At 39.3% G+C, this 18,957-nt stretch overlaps 1 protein-coding gene across 6 annotated transcripts in view; it reads left to right on the plus strand.

Annotated features, from left to right (window-relative positions):
- The window catches only part of rap1gapb (RAP1 GTPase activating protein b), a 98,579-nt gene that overhangs the window by 15,563 nt on the left and 64,059 nt on the right, over positions 1-18,957 (plus strand). For 2 of the 6 annotated variants that reach the window (XM_079341830.1, XM_079341834.1), the window contains exons 1-2: positions 784-1,137; positions 13,233-13,268. In XM_079341830.1, the coding sequence (XP_079197956.1) occupies positions 1,094-1,137; positions 13,233-13,268 (80 nt within the window). In that variant the 5' untranslated portion in view covers positions 784-1,093. Of the gene's footprint in view, positions 1-781; positions 1,138-13,232; positions 13,269-18,957 lie in introns of those variants that run through there. The other 4 variants (XM_079341831.1, XM_079341835.1, XM_079341832.1 and 1 more) reach the window with 4 other exon arrangements.

Genomic DNA, 18,957 nt, shown 5'->3' on the forward strand with positions numbered 1-18,957 from the left:
AGTGGGACACCAATATGACGGCGCTGTTTGTTTCACTTTAAAAGTGTGAGGACAACATAACGGCTTGACTTTGTTGCGGTGCTGTTGCAGAGCCACTGTGTTGTATAAAGGTGTGTTTCACATCACATCGCCATTCTTGTATCCGGATATATATTCAGTGGATAGGACAGCTGAAGACAGACAGGCTGTGTCGGGAGAGCGCGCTAGCTTAGTACCAGCTTGTCTGTCTGGAATCTCCTGACTCTTGTGATTGTCAGAAGGACACATATCTTTAAACTTTGAGTCCTTTTATTATTTGTAATCACGAGTCAGTTCGAGGCTAACGTGCAAACTAGCGAGTTGCAGCTCTTTTCTATGTTAGACAGTACCAGAGAAACAATGGTTTTCTCTTTTCAACAAACTTCATTTTGCATCACGATCTGCTTTGATAAGAATCTCTTTTCTGAATAGACGGTTATCTTTGGATTATTTAGCTCACAGTAACAATCTTAAGGTTTACTCCAAAGGAGAGATATGCCAAGTGATTTAATTATTTGACTCTGCAACTTTAAAGCAGCAGCCTTGAAGTGTATTGTTACCTCTCCATGCCCTCATACTTGTTTTCCCACTGGACCCGTTCTTATGCGAAGAGCACTTGAGATTCACATCATGAGTTTAGCCTGTTAGACTTAAGCTTCCGGGGGAAGTAGCTTTCAAAGGACACGAGCAGGAAATTTAAGTATTTTGTGCTTTCTTCCTGCTAGAAATGAGAAACACTTTGTCTTAGAAATAGTCCTGTTTGTTTCCAGGACGACGGGGCAGCTGGACGCACCTTTCCTCTTAATCTGCCAGAGATAGGAGCTACTTAGAGAGCGGAGAGGAGACGCGACGAGGAGGGGGCGTCTTGTACACACAAAACACTCAGACAGAACACACACACACACACACTCTTAGGATGAGGGCTGAGACAATGCGGGAGGAGAGGAGTGAAAGAGGTAGAGAAAGAGAGGAGAAACAAAGAGGGAGAAAAGAAGGAGGGTATGACTGTTGTTCTTTAGCCTCGTGTTAGCTAAGTGCACCGATTCCTGCAAAGCCTCATCAGCCGTTCAGCAGGATGCCTCAGAGGAAAAGAGCTTTCACATTCGGAGCTTATGGAGGGTAAGATATTAGAAGATTAATCCTTTTGAGGGTTCTGTGATTTAGGAGCTTGCTTTTTGTGTGTGGCAGCGATAGCGTACCTGTTGCGTCTGTCACAGCGCAGTAAGAAGAAGGTGTGAGACGACTCTGGGAGTTTCAAAGCACCTGCTCGACAAGACCGGACAGGATTACTGTGACAAGGTCACTGACTGTCAGCACGGTGACCTTATTTATAGCTTTGTGTAATGATAGTGAATGTCTGTCAGGATGCTAAAATAATGGGATCAGTGTAATAATGTGTGAGGCAGCAATAGAGAGACTGAGATTGTTGGTCATGGTGAGTTCCTGTGTGTTTTTTGTTGTTTCACTCTGAAGACTTTTTAAAAGTTTCTGGAAAGAAAGTACAGACGACTTCACGATGTAACCACAATATCATGAGAACTATTCAACCAAACAAAACATCTCTCTCTTCCTTTGATTTCTACTTCTTGAATGTTAATAACGGTTTTATACCTTACGTTGTGATTGCATGTAATGTGAAATCTTGATTATTTTTATTCTTGCATAATTGCTTGCAGATTTCTAAGTTTGAAGACAGACAAGCCGAAATAGACTGGACAGTGGCACATGGTGTAGATAATTCCTTTGTTGATCTGTCAGAACACAACAGACGTAAGACGTAAGAAATGTGTCTTGTAACCAATTAACAAGCTTTTTCTAAGCTGATGAACCAATCTCATTGATTACAACCTCATGTCCTGTCCTCTGTCTTGTCATTGGTTCTGTCCTGTTGGAAATGCGTCACAACATGGACGTGAGATACTCTCAAAGTTTTGTTGCATGGTGGCTTTAAAGCAGCGTAGATAAAAGTGAACAAGCAGAAGATTCTGACAAGCAGTATCTTATTTGAAGGTTGAGTATTTAAAGTTTTCGACCAAATCTGGCGTGGGGTTGTTTCACGGGAAAAAGCAGGTTGAACGTCCATCATCTTCTGTCCTCTTTTAACTTTTTACTCTGAGTACTTTTCAGAGCCTGTACTTTTAAACTTTAACTTAAGAACTGGTACTTCTACTTATACTCGAGTCTTTCTCACATTCTGTTTGAGTGGAGAGAGTGAGTGCTTTTGTTATCTCTAAATCTATGTATGTATGTTGGAGAAATGGATCTCTCTTTTACTGAGTTATCTACATTTTTTTATGAAGACATTAGGGAACTTTTTTAATCACCTCTGCAGCACTGCCTTTTCTTCCCTCATATCTTTTGAGGAAAACAAACACATTAAAACCAAAGTACTGGTTGTTCATCATCACCAACGTATTTTGGCAGGAAGGCAATTAAATGTTCGCAATACCAAGTTATTGTGAGATAATGGGTTTGATTAAAGCATTATATAAATGGTCTATTTCCCTGCACAAAGAGTGAAAGGAACGCTTCGTTCTATCTATACTTTTGTGGCAGTGAATAAATGAAATCTTTATCAGCATGATTAAAAGAACGCGTTAAAAAAAGAGGATGCCACTTTTATACAGACACAGTCCAGCATGTGTGAGGGATGTTTTTTTTTTTTGCATTAAGTGAATCTGAGATATGACAATACTTTGATTTACGAGCAGTGAGCCACTCAGCCATGCTGCACATTGAGATTCATGAAGCAATGAAATTACTTTTACTATTGTGTTTTCCTGCTCATGTGCTCAGCCAAGTCGGCCTGGAAAAAATCTCATAAGGCTCAATGAGACATTTCTGTGGTCAGAGTCATATACAAGCCTGAGTATATCAATGGATTTATCCTGTATATATAGTAGAAGAGAAAGTGTGATGTAAGGTGAGAAATAAAGCATGTTTAACACATTTTTGTTACATTTTCAATCGTTTCTAATCTGTATTAGAAGGTCTGTATTTTATTCATTGAAAGTATTCTGCTTTAAAGGCTGACCAATAACGTAGCAGCATGCTTTGGAGCGTTCAGGAAAAACAGTCTGTGATGAAAGCAAAAGCAGGCAGAATGCAATCAGTGCAAACAACATACCAGCTCCCATCGGTGGCATTCTAGCGTTGATTTCTTTCTCTCTATAAACAGATTTCTGCATAAAAGTGCAGCTCACAACTTTGCCTTCAGTGAGTGCGTCTTAAATTTCCTGTCTGGCCTGCGAAGATGTTTGGTGTAGATGGGCTACAATCATCAGAACAACAAATCTATCACAACCTCGCTGCTCAGCAAAGCTTGTCCTGGCTCCTAGTTAAACATATAGTAACACATGATATTTGACGTCACATGATTTAACAGCTGACTTGAACGACTGTCCAGTTTGTCCAATACTGACAAGAAAGAAACCTCAAAACAATAACTGTAGAAATCTTGGTTGTTCAATAAAAAGCCTCATAAGCACTAATTGTACAGTCATCATAAAAAGCGTTTCCCATACAAGAAGAAGTAATTGGCCATGTTGGGTGGAAATTGGTCTCAAAGTGAGGGTTATCACATCCACCAGAGCAAGTACAACCTCATCTTGCAGGTTTGATTTGATTCCTTTTTAACTTGGAAAAACCTTTTTTTAAATTTCAATTCAAATTGTCCCATAATGAGCTGTATTTCAGCAGACTGACAGTAAAGGAGCCTTCCTGTTGAGTGATTGTATTCCATATTCATTTACGATGCCCCAATTCTTCCTCCATCTACAATCTAATCTGAAACTCATCAAGTCACATGCCTCTCCCTCAAATCTCTTAATTTGCGTCGCCCCAGGATTCTTTGAAAGCGTGCAGCTGTTTGAGATGAATTAGCATGTTTGTGTCAGTAAAAGAAATTAGCTTTTCACTTTTGTCCTTTTAATGTGCTCAGCGGATTTCGTTTGGTTTGCCGTTGTCAACGAAATCATCCCTGAAGTTAAAAGACCCGCTGTTGAAAAGGAGTATCCCTGGGGAAATTAATGCTTAATGAATAACTGGAAAAGGATTCTGAAAGCGAAATGGATGGAGTCACAACCTCAACCATCAAATTACTGTTTTACATTTGCTAAATAATCTGTCCTTGAAGAAGCAATTTAGCCGTTGCATAATTTCTGCATACAATGTAATTGCAGTTGCTGTAAGCGGTGGATTACTTCAAACAACTTCAAACAAAAACTAATCTGGAAATCGTTGTTTTAATATGTCCTTTGTGTCATTACTAATGTGACCTTTTTGTTTGTAGCACTTAAATGCTGTGCAAGCAATAATGTGAAGTTGGCCGACGATTAACAAACAAGGAAGAAATTTGGACTTCATCGGTGAACAGCTGCTTTTAACTCTTCATGTGGGCATGTAGTGAACCTGCTCTTTTATTTGGATCCATAAACCTGAAGTAGAGGTCAGCGCCCGTAGAGCAGTTTAAAGGCCTTTATCTAAGAGACTTTGTCATTTTGGATTTTAAACTTTGTTCTTACATTTTGACACTTTATTCTTTTGTTGACACTTCATCTTTGGTTACATTTTAGTATAGCTGCACTGTTGTCCATTTACTGCTCTGTGTGCCGTTGAATTGCCCCTGGGGATAAATAAAGTTTTTTGAATTGAAATGAATTTTGAGCTTTAAGGTTGTGTTTGTTAACTCAACTAGACAATGATGCAGGTGGTTTCACGAGCCAGATAATACAGCTTGACGGTTCCCTGCTGGTGAGTAAAGTCAGAGTCAAGCCTCGAGACAACCGGCAACTGTTGAGCCAAGGGAAGGATTAGAGGATTGTACATAACTTGCTACTCTATTTTAGTTTGCCTCGCAGGTATTGTGCCTACCTGATGGTGTGAGGAGGAGGATGGTGTGATTTTGCACCAAGTACACCCTTAGTCTCAGGCATTTTTAGCTGTCCGACTGCATGTATTTTAAATGATAGCAGTGTATTTTTAATTGAATCTAGCAGGGAATGGTTGCTGATGTAAAACAAATACTGAAGTGCTCTTGACAATCTTGGTCTAAATGCTAACATGTAGTTGTCCTTCCTCCCTTAGAAAGCTAGATGAATACATTTGGCTCCATCTTGCATTGACTTCTCACATTTTATATTAATCATAGAGCTTTTTGATTGTCTGAATTTTTTGAGTTTTTTTTTTTTTTTTTTTTTTAAAGAGAGAAAGGCAGCATGCTTGGGTTTGAGTGCACATCTCCGAGCTGTCAGGGAAGTCCATGTGGTATAGCCGAATAATCAATAGCTGTTTGCACCTCATCAAGTTTATCTCAGCTCTTTTTGAGCCTCATAAGCTGAGGTACTTGGAGACTTGGAGATGTTCGCTCTTGAAGCCACTTCAAACAATCATCTACAATATCCATCTAATTATGGAACTCCGGTTCTCATGACCATAAAAGCAGGCAGGAAATATTCTCTTTCAAGTGAATGTGACTGTCCTGATGTTAGCAGGGGCAGATCCAAGAGATCTGTAGTTTGTGTGTTGGCTAATTATTCTTCTGCAGGAGTTCAGTTCAGGCTGTGTGATTTCTGTTCTTGTGTATTTAGATCAGAAATGTTCTGGAACCAGCTAATAATACAAATTCATAATTTAGCCCCACTTCTTTGTGAAACCAAATCTCAGCTGCTCTCATCTGTCTTCTGAAGTCATGCTTAGCTTCTTTTTTTTTTTAAACTAGCATATTGATGCTGCACATACTGAGCTTAGAAAATTCTAATATTTTGTGGTTTCTGCTGATGTCATTATTGAACAAGACAATCGTAACTTTGGAAAACAGGTTCTTCTCACCTTACATGTAGTTAATTAGAATATATATCATTTATAAGCTAACTGTAGTTTTCATTTCAACAACAAAGAATTTTGAAATTCACAATTATTTGGGATACTGTTGCTACATGAGCAAGGTCGATGTGTGCCTTCATAGTCTTGGGAAATAAACAAAAAATAGAAAGGCTTTAAAGTCCTGTGTATATGATTTTTAAAGACTTTACCTCACTACAAGAGATATATACATCTATATGCTCAGGCTCCTGTTATCATAAAAACCTGGCCTGTTTTGTTACCTTGCCTTACAGTAAGAGTCACGTGTCCCTGCACTACATGAAGGTGCAGTCTGTTTATGTGACGGTCTGTTTCTCACTCCTCCTCATTGTTAACACCAAAACAGTGTGTCCCCTGTGTCAGCAGGAGGAAAATCACTAACCGTATCGCTGACTGGCAAACTTATTTTTCCATTTAACACTCAAAACAAACAGAGCAAAAGAGCAGAGTGCTCACCTGCAACACAAACAATGTCACTGTTTTGCCAGGTGCATTTACCTGTATTCTTCAAAGGTTAGTTTAATCTAATGACAGAAACAAAGTGCTGTGGGTGTTTAAAGCCAAAGCTTCATGTTTGTGAGTAACACAGCAGGGATACTGTTTCAGTTTCTTACATCATCTCATCCTCTCTCATACAACTTCTTCCAATATGTTTTAACAACAGACATAAGCTGAAAGAGGAGACAGAGGAGGAGAGACAAGAGGGGGAGTATGAATCCAGAGCTGCAGATAGTAACAGGCTGGATGGTAATAGAGCTGGCAGGAACAGAACAAGGAAAGCGTAGATAAGGCGACAGCCAGAGGTGGGCACAGTTAATCAAAGATTATAGTCTGTGTTAACCATTAATCCATGAACAAAGACATTAAATTTGATATCAGATAATCAGTTAATTACCGTACTATTTAATGGAAGTTCAAATTAAAGTTAACCTTCGTAATAAACAACATGCTTAATGCTAAGTAAATCGATCATCAGCTCACAGTTGGAGAAAAAGTTTATTTTTTTAACACTGCCGCTGATGCTACTTCACCTTCACTGACTAATCAGACTCAAGAAGGGTGGGACTTCTGATATCAGATTTTTCATCAAACAGTGCCGGAGTAGAAACTCATCTGACTTTTTGAGGATAGGCTATATAGTTTCCAGATCTAGATTTGCTACTAATGCCAAGAAATGATTTTCTGGTTCGATTTTATGTTTTCTTCATGAATTTTCCTTTAATCAACACAAATATTAAGCAAACTAAGCTATCTTAAACAAACTGTCAATACCAAGGGAAATGGGGGTTAGCTTTTGGTAACCTAGCAACAATGAGCTCTGGCTAGAAGCTCTGGTTTTCACAAACTGTGTGAAGATTTGACCTTTATGACATCACAAAGGGCAGAAACCCCTCCCACAGCTAGGCGTTTCTTCTATCCTCTTGGTCTGCATTCTCACCCTAAACAATCTGGCATGGTGAAAAAAAGCACAAGCCACCCAAGCCCTTCCAGAGAGGGGCGTGATCAAACAGATCATTTACATTTAAAGCTCCAGACACAGAAACAGCCTGATCTGAGCAGTAAAGGGGTTTATAGACGCTAAAATACAGAACAGTGGGAATTTATAACAGGACACTTCACAGACATGATTTGGACCTCTGAAACTTATTTAAACTGGTTTAAAAGAAAAATAGTCTGTTACCTTGAATGGCTCTGCTTTTGTTGTTAGCCACCTAAAGCAATACTTTAAACATAACAATACCACATCAAAAATACAGATCTGATAAAAACATTAAACTGCATCTGTTGGTTTGAATGCATGTCGCTCTTTACATCCTTTTAATACAATCAGGAGTCAGGGAAAGCAAATACCTGTGGTGTCTGATCATCCAATCAAGATTTTAAAGTCTTGTTCATTCTTATTCCCTCTCCAACAATTCTTGTTTGTCTGAAGCCATTTTTCTTGCTGTTAGTGACTCCTTTATTTCCCCTAATGTAACTGATAAAATCTTTCATTAAACCACTGTTTGGTCTGGAGAAATGCAGGGGGTTATTAGGACTGAAATGTAATTTGGAGAAACATAAACCCCATTTTTCTTGGCGGTCAAACTGTCAAAAATATGCAATCAAAAGGAAATTTGGAAATTTAAGTCCACCTCAAAGTTGAGCTGCTAAACTGACATCATCAACTCAAAGAGTTTTAAAAACCTGATGCAAATATCTCAGAGGGCTGAGTTCTTCACGTTGAGATTAAACCGTGCTTGCAGTGAAGTGCAAATACAAATGTATTATTTAATTATTTAATTAGATAGATAGATAGATAGATAGATAGATAGATAGATAGCTAGATAGATAGATAGATAGATAGATAGATAGATAGATAGATAGATAGATAGATAGATAGATAGATAGATAGATAGATAGATAGATAGATAGATAGATAGATAGATAGATAGATAGATAGATAGATAGATAGATAGATAGATAGATAGATAGGTACTTTATTGATCCCGAGGGAAATTCAAGTTTAATTCAAATTAAAAAAACTGTAGAGCTGAAATCATTAGTTGATTAATTAATCAGTGTTGGAGTGCTAAAGGGTACATTTTGATTATTTTGTGGTCTCAAGAAATAGAAGGCGGGTATCTTTAAGCACTTTTCCATACAAGCAGTAAATCAAGAAACAAATTAGACTAAGTGATAAAAAAACAATCTTCGAGGCAAGGCAAGAATATTATATTCTTCAGATAATCAGATATTGTGATATATCATAATCATGAATAGAAAGATTTTCTTACAATGTGTCAGTTATTGCAGAGTCACTATGTAAACATGATTGTGTATCAAGTATTGCATCATATTGGAGATCCCTGTGATTCAGCTTCAGGCCTGATAAGTTTACACACTGATTGTGTGCCACACTGATTGTGTGCCACACGTGTGTGTCACACAAGTAGTTTATAGACTTATATTTTTAGCTAGTTTCCCATAGTGCAAAAGATCCAAAGCAAAGGGAAGCCAGTGGCCTAGTGGTTAGAGTGTACGTCGAGTGTACAGAGGCTATTGTCCTCAACGTGGACGGTGTCATGGTTTGGTTTTTGTTCTGTATTTAATCTTGTTTTAGTTTTCATTATTTCCCTCGTGTTCTGTGTATGTATGTTCCTAGTGTGTTTTACTTTAGTCCTGAGTGTGTTTTCCTGTATCCCTGTGTCCTCCTATGTTGCCTGTTAGTTTATTTCCTGTCTTGTGTTTTAAGTCTAGTCTTTAGTGTTTCCTGTTTTATTTTGTATATCTGGTTTTGGTGGTGTCAGTGTTGGGTTTTACTTTGTACTTGTCTTCAGTGTTCTGGTCTTGTGTTCTTTGTTCCTTGTGTTTCCCGCCTTCCTGATTACCCTGATGTTCCTCACCTGTCTCGTTAGTCTCACCTGTGTCTGATTACCCCTTGTCTATTTAGTCTCTGTGTTTGCCTGAGTTTCTTGTCGTGTCATTGTCTTGTTGGATGTCTTTTGCTGTCGGTTGTATCCTGTGCTAGTGCCCTGAACTTTGGATTTAGATGTTCTTCGTTTTGGATTTAGTTTTTTCTCAGTAAGTTTTTGTTGTTACCTTTTTGTTAAAATAAATTATTATTTTTCTGCAATTGGGTCCTCCTCCCTGTTTCCTACCCCGGATCGTGACAGACGGCCTGGGGTTGAATCCAAACTGTCCCCAATTTCCCACTCTATCCACTGTCCTGTCTCTACAATAACGGAAGAAAAATAAATCTTAAAAAAAAAAAAAAACAAAGATCCACAGCAGATACTGAAAAGTATTGACGTCCGAGTCTTGTGGAGCACTTTTAATTATTTTCTTCACAGTCAGGTGAACAGGGTAAGCAAGGTTAACATTGCTTGAGAAGTAAAATCCCTTTCACTCTCATTCTTTGTGCTCTCTTTTCATACTCCCCCGTTCATAGAAAACAATTCAGATAGCTTTATAAGAACCTGTTTTCTAAAAACCCTATAGAGGTCATCGTAAATCACATGCGATGTCAGTGATGCCTTGGATTGCAGCCTCAGCCTGCTTACCTCCTCGGCTTGATTTTAGATATGTTCTGACATTCCTGGGAATCTCATTTATCTTTCTGAAAGGTTTTTCACGAGTCCTAGTAAGTGAGGGGAATAATCAATACACCGCCTTTCTGTCAATGTCAACAGTTATTGGGAACAAACTGGGTGAATTGAAAGCAACTTTATTGGCATTGTAAGTTTAATGTTCAGGACGTACCAAAGTCGCATAGGTCATTACACAATTAGCTCCTTCAGAACGTCCTTGAAAGAAACAGACAGGCGCTGCTTCTGTTTTACTGGAGACGATTAACTCTGATGACCCGTCTGCGACCTCACATGCTGTTGAAATTGTGTCTCTGTGACAAATGTAACACGCCACACTTAAAGGGACTTCAGTGGCTGATTATCTCTCTTTGTCAGAAGAATAGCAACAATTAGTCTTTCCTTTATCTTCATTGAGTTGTTTTATAGACAGGCTTTGCAGGTGTCTGTGAGTGTGTTTGCGTTGAATGACATCAGTGATGATTTGATTGGCTTAGCCCGGGGAAAGCAAAGGGATAAGCGGTGATTATTAGGAGATTGATTGTAGGACAACAAGTGGGGACTTTGGTGCTGCTTCCGAGATTGATCCAGGTAGAAGAAATGGGACTGTATCATTTGTATGCAGGGGGAAGGAAAAGAGAGAACAAGCCGATAAATTTAACACACTGATAGAGGAAAACATCCAGATCACAATGTTCTGTCTGGCTGCCTTTTTTCTCTCACATCATGATTTTCATTCACTGGCTTTCACTTTCTCCCTTTGTCATCATTATATGTTCTTTCACAACAGTATGATCAGACCAAGCAATCTGATTGGACAAGAGTGCTGAAATAGAAAACATCACAGGCCACTTCCCGAACATGTATGCATCTCTCCACTTTAGCCAGCTGTTCTGATTGCAGCACATCAAGATTACAGCAGACAGTGTTTGAGAAATGAAAACATAAAATGCACATAAATTAGCGGTAACCATGGATACAAACAAAGTAACTGAACGTTAAGGGTTGCCTGGCAACGGTTCAGTTTCAATTAACTGGTGGAAATATTCTGCTGAGCAAAAAAAAATCAATCCGGTGTTGATCAAAAGTCATGATCATGTTTTTGCGTCTGTGTCCACGGACAGCTTCATTTGTGCACTTGCACAATGCAGTTCAGGGTTTTCCACGATGTGCGCTAGACCGCCCTCAGTGCCAGCCGTTTTTTGTCGCTACCCTCATAGTGCTCTCAGTTGAAAAAAAGTTCATCTTTTTGAACAGCGCTCGTCAAAGTGATTCCTCCCTCACCGACTATTCACTCGTGTTTTGAGGGTACAATTAGGTTGTTATTCCCTTAAATTCAGGCGAATATTAAGCACACAGAATTTAAATAAAAAACACCCCACGGACATGGGGGAAGCAGAAAAACATTAAAACATTATCTAAGTATTTTGACATAAAAAAAAACATGTATTTTCTTTTCCTGTAACAAATTTTCAACCAATTTAAAAGCTTTGTCCAATAACATTCATCATAACTTCATGTTCTGCCTTAATCTTGCGATTGATTCTATCTCATTTTGTTTGGATATACATCTCAGCACAGCAGTTAGATACTCTTGAAGTTCTTTTTCATTTGGACTTTTTCACACTGTTTGCCTCTTGTGTAACTGTTTGTATAAAAACAATTGCACGCTTGAGGTCCGAATCACAGCAGTGCTACAAAAAGTGGTTACAAAAATCGAATGATGAAAATACCGATTTTAATATTGGTGAGAAATAAAAGATCTAATATCGATATGTTTCTCAGATTGATGTACAGTATGCTGGTGTAATACATTGGCTCTAAAATTAAACATTTGTTTTGCCGCTTATTTGAACCCAACTTTTGTAGCATGCAACTTCCCATGTTTTTAATTCCTCAAATCGTCTATTATGGTGCCCCCTGTGGATAAAGCTGCTCAAACCTATCACTCACTGTGAATCCTTGGTTAAAAATGTCTTTCACCTATCTGGTAGCAGACTTTAAAACTAACTATTATAAATTTCTATTTTGTTCTATTTCATGATCAGGAGCTTTAATTTGATTTTAAAAATCATGTTTTGCTTTTCACTCCTCATAAGGAAGCTGCGCTATTTGGCCACCATGCAATTGAGACATTTCAAGACCCCAACACTCTGGCTGCCTTTTACAGCACATCTGCCAGCTGCCCGTTCTCATCTCTGAGACGCTGTGGAGGTACTAAGTGAGTTGTTGGCAGAGAGGAGTAGAAGGGAGGTGAAAGAAAGCAAAGGGAGCAGTTGATGGAAAACACAAAGATGATATTTTTTTGGCTTCATGGAGGCACATTGCAGCATGCGCTGTTGAAAAATGTGATCTTGTTTTAACAAATGCAATTGAATCACTTCTATAGTCATCTGCAGTGACTCAGAGATGTATTAACTGATTCTGCAGCTCTGTGAAATGTTTCAACGTCTCCTGGATCGTTGTCTGGCTTTTAGAATGCTTGCTGGTGTGATCCTGTCTCACCGCTCTCACCAGGGCTGTTTCCCTGCCTCAGAAGACAGCTTTAGCCCATGAATTATTTGGAGATAAACAAAGTAGGCAACTGGTTGGTGAACAAAGTGGGCCATTTAGCAGCTTAAGAGTCAGATATTTCCCTGAGGAGTTACACAGCAGAATGAATATTGGAGTGAAGTTAGAAAAACTCCATGAGAATGCTTACCTTGCTCTGTTGCTGCTCATTTGAGAAATCTGGTTATTCATGTCCCTGTATACATGATAAATACACATGTCTATGTTTCTGAATACTGCATCTTCTTCATCTACATTACTTTCCAACTTCACATCGCTCCACCGTACATGTTAGGAAACCGTTGTCCTGCAGCCTGTTCACCACAGACTTGAGTACGTCGGCATTCTGATTCTTATCCAATCATAACTTCCAATGATATTTAATTCATTCATGCAAAACACGTTCAAGAAGTAAGACGCTGTCATTGCCATCGTCATGTTGGTTTTGGCTGTCACCTGGCTGAGCAGGTAGCTGGCAGCAGTCGGTTACTGGGTACATGCTGATACATGCCAAGTATCCCATTTTCTTTCTGAGTTCTCAAAGTAGCAAAAATCTGTTTTCTCAACAAAAAAAAACAAAACACAAAAACCGTGTAAAGTCAAAGTAAAGGTATTATGTTTTCTGGTTTTAAAAAAATCCATCTGTACTCTGTAATCAGCACACCTTCTGCAGATTTTTTTCACCTTTGAGAGTGATGCAAAGTAACTTGTGTTCTTTCACTTTGTTTCTTTCAGAGCTGACAAGAGCTTCTCCAGGACCAGAACCTTATGGTGAGTCCTCTGCTTATTGAAAAGCTACGTATGAGAGTTTCTTGGTGCCTGACTGCTCCCCTCATTTAAATATTGCATTTCCATTAGGAAGTTTTTGAGACAAAACATTTTTTTTTCCGTTCCACATTGGGGCAACAGGTGTCTGACCTTAATATGTATGCAAAAGAAAGCTTTTTATATTGCCCATTAAAAAACATATAGTCATCAATACTTAATGGCAACAAAAAAATATAGAAGATAAAATAAATGAATGAAGAAGAATATCACATAATGAAATTCATAGAGAGACTTACCTAATCTGCATTTAATGGTTCTAAAAAGTACACTCAGGTGTTTGTTTGTTTAGACCCCATTAGCTTCAGCAGCACATTCCTCCCTGCATGCTGCCAGACTATCTGCCTGGAGGGAACATTACTGCATCCTCTATCTTTGTTTCCATCACATGCAGATGTCCAAAGGTACAGTGTAAGAGAGGATAGGTCTTTAAGTGGGGACATACTGTATATGTAAGGTGTACATCTATTTTATAACATCATGCATTGAGAGACAAATAAGCCCATCTGACTTTACATGAAGGAATGAGTCCATCAGAATTTGCAACCTCGTCAAATTTTCCAGATAAAGGGCTGGGGCTGAATGTTGCCAGTCAATTTTGGTTTCGTTTGACAAGATGGGGAAGTTGGCTTGCAATGCTATGTGGACCTATGACAACATTTATACCAATCACCTGTTTCTACCATGTTCACATTTAGCAATGCCTTTGTTGTGTTTTGCAGGAATAACCAAGAAATGTTCCTCACAAGCACAGAGACTACTGTGGTTGATTCATTGTTGTAGGAAGTACAGTCGAAGAATTGTGATGGAGAAAAGCTTCCCCTTTTAAATTTTGGGAAAATGTTTCATCGTGAAAATAATTGATGACAAAAGAAACAGTAAAACAAGGTGAAGGCTTGTAATCACTGTGATCTTCCTCCTTCCTGGCTTGTTTGGAATGTGCTTTCATTTGCATACCACTTAAAGACCTATGCTCTCTCATAGCTTCGGACATCTGCATGTGATGGAAACAGAGATAGAGGATTCAGTAATTTTCCCTCTTGGCAGGTAGTCCGACAGCATGTAGGGAGGAATGTGTTGCTGTAAATACAGGAGAAAGGAGCAGATGGAGAGAGACAGGGAGCACACGTCTGTGTGTGTGTGAGAGAGACCAGCTGGACATGTGGGACAAACTCAAGCATCAAAGGCCACAGGAAGAGTCATGGTGCTGCTTTAGCATGGATAAAGATTGGCCATGTTTCATCTCTATCTGGTGCAATACTGGAAGCATACATTTCATAAATTGTGATGCTTTGTTGTCGAAAAAACCCCATCTTTTGTTGTTAGATATTTTACTTTTACAATAGCATGAGCCTGCTGACATGTCAGTGATGATTGGCAGCCGGCTGTTTATTCATTCCTGATAACTGACACCAGCTGAGTGGCAATCGTACCACTTTTCTGTTCAGTGTTTTGTGAAGCGCTGGCCAAACAGGATCAACCTACATCTAAAATAAGTACCTGCAGCAACAGGGGGGGCAGCCAAAGCCTCTGTTTACAACTGAGCAAGCTCAATCCAATAACAGCTATTTGTGACTTTTGAGTGCCTCCTCTTCTGAAAAGAAGAGGAAGAGGACTGTGTGGCAAAACCTGACAGAAGTACTCTGCCTGTCTTAACTTACGAATATTGATCACATGAAGAAGGATATGAAATCAGGCTCACTTCTCACGTCAATGTAGCCTTCGTCTGACACTAAACATGACTTGGCATTTTGTGTTTAAAAAACCTTGATGCTGACAGGGGGGTAATGATGTAACTGGTTAGCGAGCTAACATGCCGCTAATATAAATTCCCTGTTTGTCTACCATATTCAAGATATTTCATTTTTTCAGAGCATATACTGTTCGCTTTTCTGCTAATAGCTCAACCAAAAGATTCTATGAGCTCAGCTGGCTAGCGACCAAGTCGAAGATCTGTTATTTCAGGTATTAGTTAAAACATCAAGGAAAACCACGGAGTAAAGTAATTTAAAAAATTTCAGATTTTGGTTTATTGAAACACCAATCTTTGCTTCAGGATCATGATATATGCATGGTTATACCCTGAAGGTACTCAGAATCAGGAGTTTTATGGACTGGAAGATTCTCTAAAGGTCAGACAGTTCCTTTATTATCCTCTGTGAACCCTTTAATAGTCCCTGGTCATTATTAGATTTTCTTTTACTTAACGCCGACTGGACTCAGGGCACTGAAACAGCAATAAAAGCAGACCAAACAGTGGAGACAAAATACTAATTACACTTTCCTGACTGTTATGTCTGTGTATTGTATGCACTAAAGAAAGACAGAATATTGTTTGGAGAGAGCTTTCCCTTCGGTTTGCTCGTCTCTCAGCTGGCTTTAGAGCATCTGAAAGAATTGTGTTGCTTCATTATTACACATCAAATGGGCTTTAGAGTCGTAAAAAAGCGGAGTCATAATGAGTCTGCAAAGGACAATGATGGGTTATGAGGAAATCATTCGTTATGACAGTGTAGGTTTCTGTGCATGTTAATAGCCTCTCAGCGCTGGGCTGTGTTCTGTGTTACAATCACAGATTCATTAAGCCAATTGTGTTTTCCATCAGTCTCAGCCTACACGCACATTAAAAAGCCAATGTATCGACTGAATGCTTATTTTTAATTCCCTTCATTATTGGCTTGATCACTTAAGAAAAGATAAATGTATAACCGTATATCTCTTGCCTAGCACAGCTGTCTCCAACGTCTCACTCACACACACACACACACACATACACACACACACACACACAAACACTTCTTGCTGTTCCCTGAATATTGACGTTACTCCAGTCACCCTGAATCATTGGGGCAAGCTGCAGTTCCTAATGTAAGGTAGGAACACACCAATTTTACTGTGCTAAATTGCTTGCAGCTCACTGTTCCCAATTAAACCATCATTAGCTTGATTGCTGTCGATAACGGCGGCGCTCATCTAAGTCAGGCTGCAGCTCCTGCTGAGCTGCAATAAGGCAGACAGCATAAATTACTCTGCATTTCGGCTTTGTGTATTTCTTCATGCATACTACTTATCTAAACTAAAGAGAGAAAACATTTTAATTAAAATTATCGGTACAATTACTGTCTTTGATGATTTTGTCTTGTACATATGTAAGTTGAGTTTTTCAAACTAGAAGTCTTCTCCAGCTTGCTTTTAACAGCATAGGGACGGTTCGCTGCAACAAAAAGTTATATGTTGGCATGTCTTGTATCATATTGTCTAATATCCAATCTTATCCACAATCACATGCTCTATAGATACCTCTCATTGTGCTCCAAGTTCAAATATGTGATCAGCATTTCTGTTTCAATCTTTACAACGGTTCAGTTCGACCCCTCATGCCACTTGTCTTCAGGATGAATCGATCTGTTTTCTGTGTGCGCAGCCGGAGGTGTGTGCCTGTTGACTCAGCGCTCCCTTCTTAGCTGCCCTGCGGCCATGACTATATGCAGCCCTTTGACTGACAAGAGGAGCCGGGTGGTAATGAAGTGGTCCTCAGTGCTGAGCGCTGAGATTGAGTGGGGCAAAGAGGCCTCTAATTGGGCATCTGTGCTTCTTCAGATCGCTGTTAATGGCTGCTATACCCTCTTATGTCAGAGTCGTGAGAAGAAAGCAAACCGAAAAGAAGGGAGCCAGCTGTAGCTCAACCGGCAGACCAAGACTCAAGAGTCAGGATGTAGATTAGACTCTCACTGGGACAATCAAACTCTTTACATGTGCCTTATTTAATAGAGCCTTAAATGCAAAATATGAACAATATGCCTTTCTATTATTGCATTGCACCCCCTTCCCTACAGCCTGGAGGACTGGAGGACACTCACAGATGCTCAGTTGGAATGAGATCTAAAGCCTGAGCAGGCAGCATCAACCAGAATTCATTGTAAAGTTATTATAAACATTCCTGTACAGGCTGTGACCCTGCTGACATAATATCCTGAGGCTTCAGTTTCAATAAAACCAGACCCACAACATCCAGCTCCACCCAACTGTGTGGGGATTGGGGGTGTATGTGTATGTATCTCTATTTCTATTGGACATTCGTGAAGTATTTCAATATTTTCAAGTCTCGCCCTGATTGATTGAAAGTTTAAAAAGAAGTTGTTGAACTCTGAGGGAGATTATTGGCTGTCACAGCAGGTTCTTCTTAGGGTTGAACAGGTTAATGTGTTCCCTCTTAGTCAGAGCAGACAGTCACTTGCTGAGACCATCTGTTGCTGTGAACAGTTCATGTCGCTGTTGATGTCTTGGAAGAACCTCAGTCTCTGCTTGAGTAAATGACTGGAAACATTAGTCCCCTCATCTCCACTTTGACTTAAGTTTATTACAACTGACAGTAAATCCTCACATTTTCCATTTTGCACCGATTTGTTTCAATAATCCTGTCAGTGGAAATCATTTTTATTCCTTGTTTTACGTGCATGTTTTAATAAAGACATCTTGAAATACATCCTATGGCCCTGTTGGGATCATCAAACATGTTAAAAATGTCCAGGTTAAATTGGCTAATCAAAGAAAATAATTCAAATACAGTTATAACAAACTTTGCTGGAATAGTCGGATTGCATTGAAATAAGTACATTACAGAGTGATTTCCTGCACCACCATACTTATATTTATCTACAGCATTTGCAGGGTCCCTTATAAGCAAAGTTTTTGGACCCAGCAGCAAGTATCTTTTGACAGGACTTGCAGGCTGTTCACTTCCATTAATAGGGCTCAAAATGTAATATTTGTACTGATTAACTAGAGTTTGAATAATCAGCTGGATGCACAATGATGTTAGAGAGACACTGATGTCATACCTGCAGCTTCTTTCCATTCTTGTTTTGTCGTTTTTGTTGCTAACCTCACCAAATATTGACATCAACGTCTCCAACTGACCTCCCCACTCTCGAATTGACAACATCTTAAATCCAAATAATCCCTGAAGCTTTGGCCTACTGGTTAAGATGTCACCTGTCAGAAAGAGCTCAACATGTTTCATGTAGCAACATGCTCTCTGAGTCCTGTGTTGTTAGGAACGGGGTTCCACAGGGGTCTGTGCTGGGTACATTGTTATAACTTTGCCGACCCAGTGATCTAAAGTTTGTTTGGGATTGCCTTTTAATGTTATGCAGATGTAATAAATAATGTAATTGTACATGATAGATTTGAATATTAATTAATAGTCATGTTTCTATTACAGGAATGTGCAGAGAGCCTTAAAGAGCCTTAAAGCTTGTGTTGTTATTAGAGGTGTGACAGCAGCTCTCTTTAAACCACTGGTTCTAGCGTTATAGATGTATTACAGAGTTACAGTAGCTGAGTTTTATGCCGGTTAAAATCCACTGAGTGTTTGACTTTTTATCCAGCTTGGTGCTACGTTAGCTGCATCAAAGAGCCAGTTGGAACAAGACCCCCACTGAGACCCAGACAGGTGTGTCCAGTGCTCAGTGACCCCACAGATGAAAACATCGTGACCCTGAGCAGCTGCAATGTGGTGCAGGATGTGCACAGATCTTAGAAAGAGAGGAGCCAAATGATAGTGGAGGTTATTTCAGCAGACAGGGTTCACTTGTTACTCAGTGCACCTGCTCAATAAAAAAAAACATGAAAG

The sequence above is a fragment of the Symphodus melops genome (assembly GCF_947650265.1).
Source record: "Symphodus melops genome assembly, chromosome: 4".
In the NCBI taxonomy this organism is placed as follows: Eukaryota; Metazoa; Chordata; class Actinopteri; order Labriformes; family Labridae; genus Symphodus; species Symphodus melops.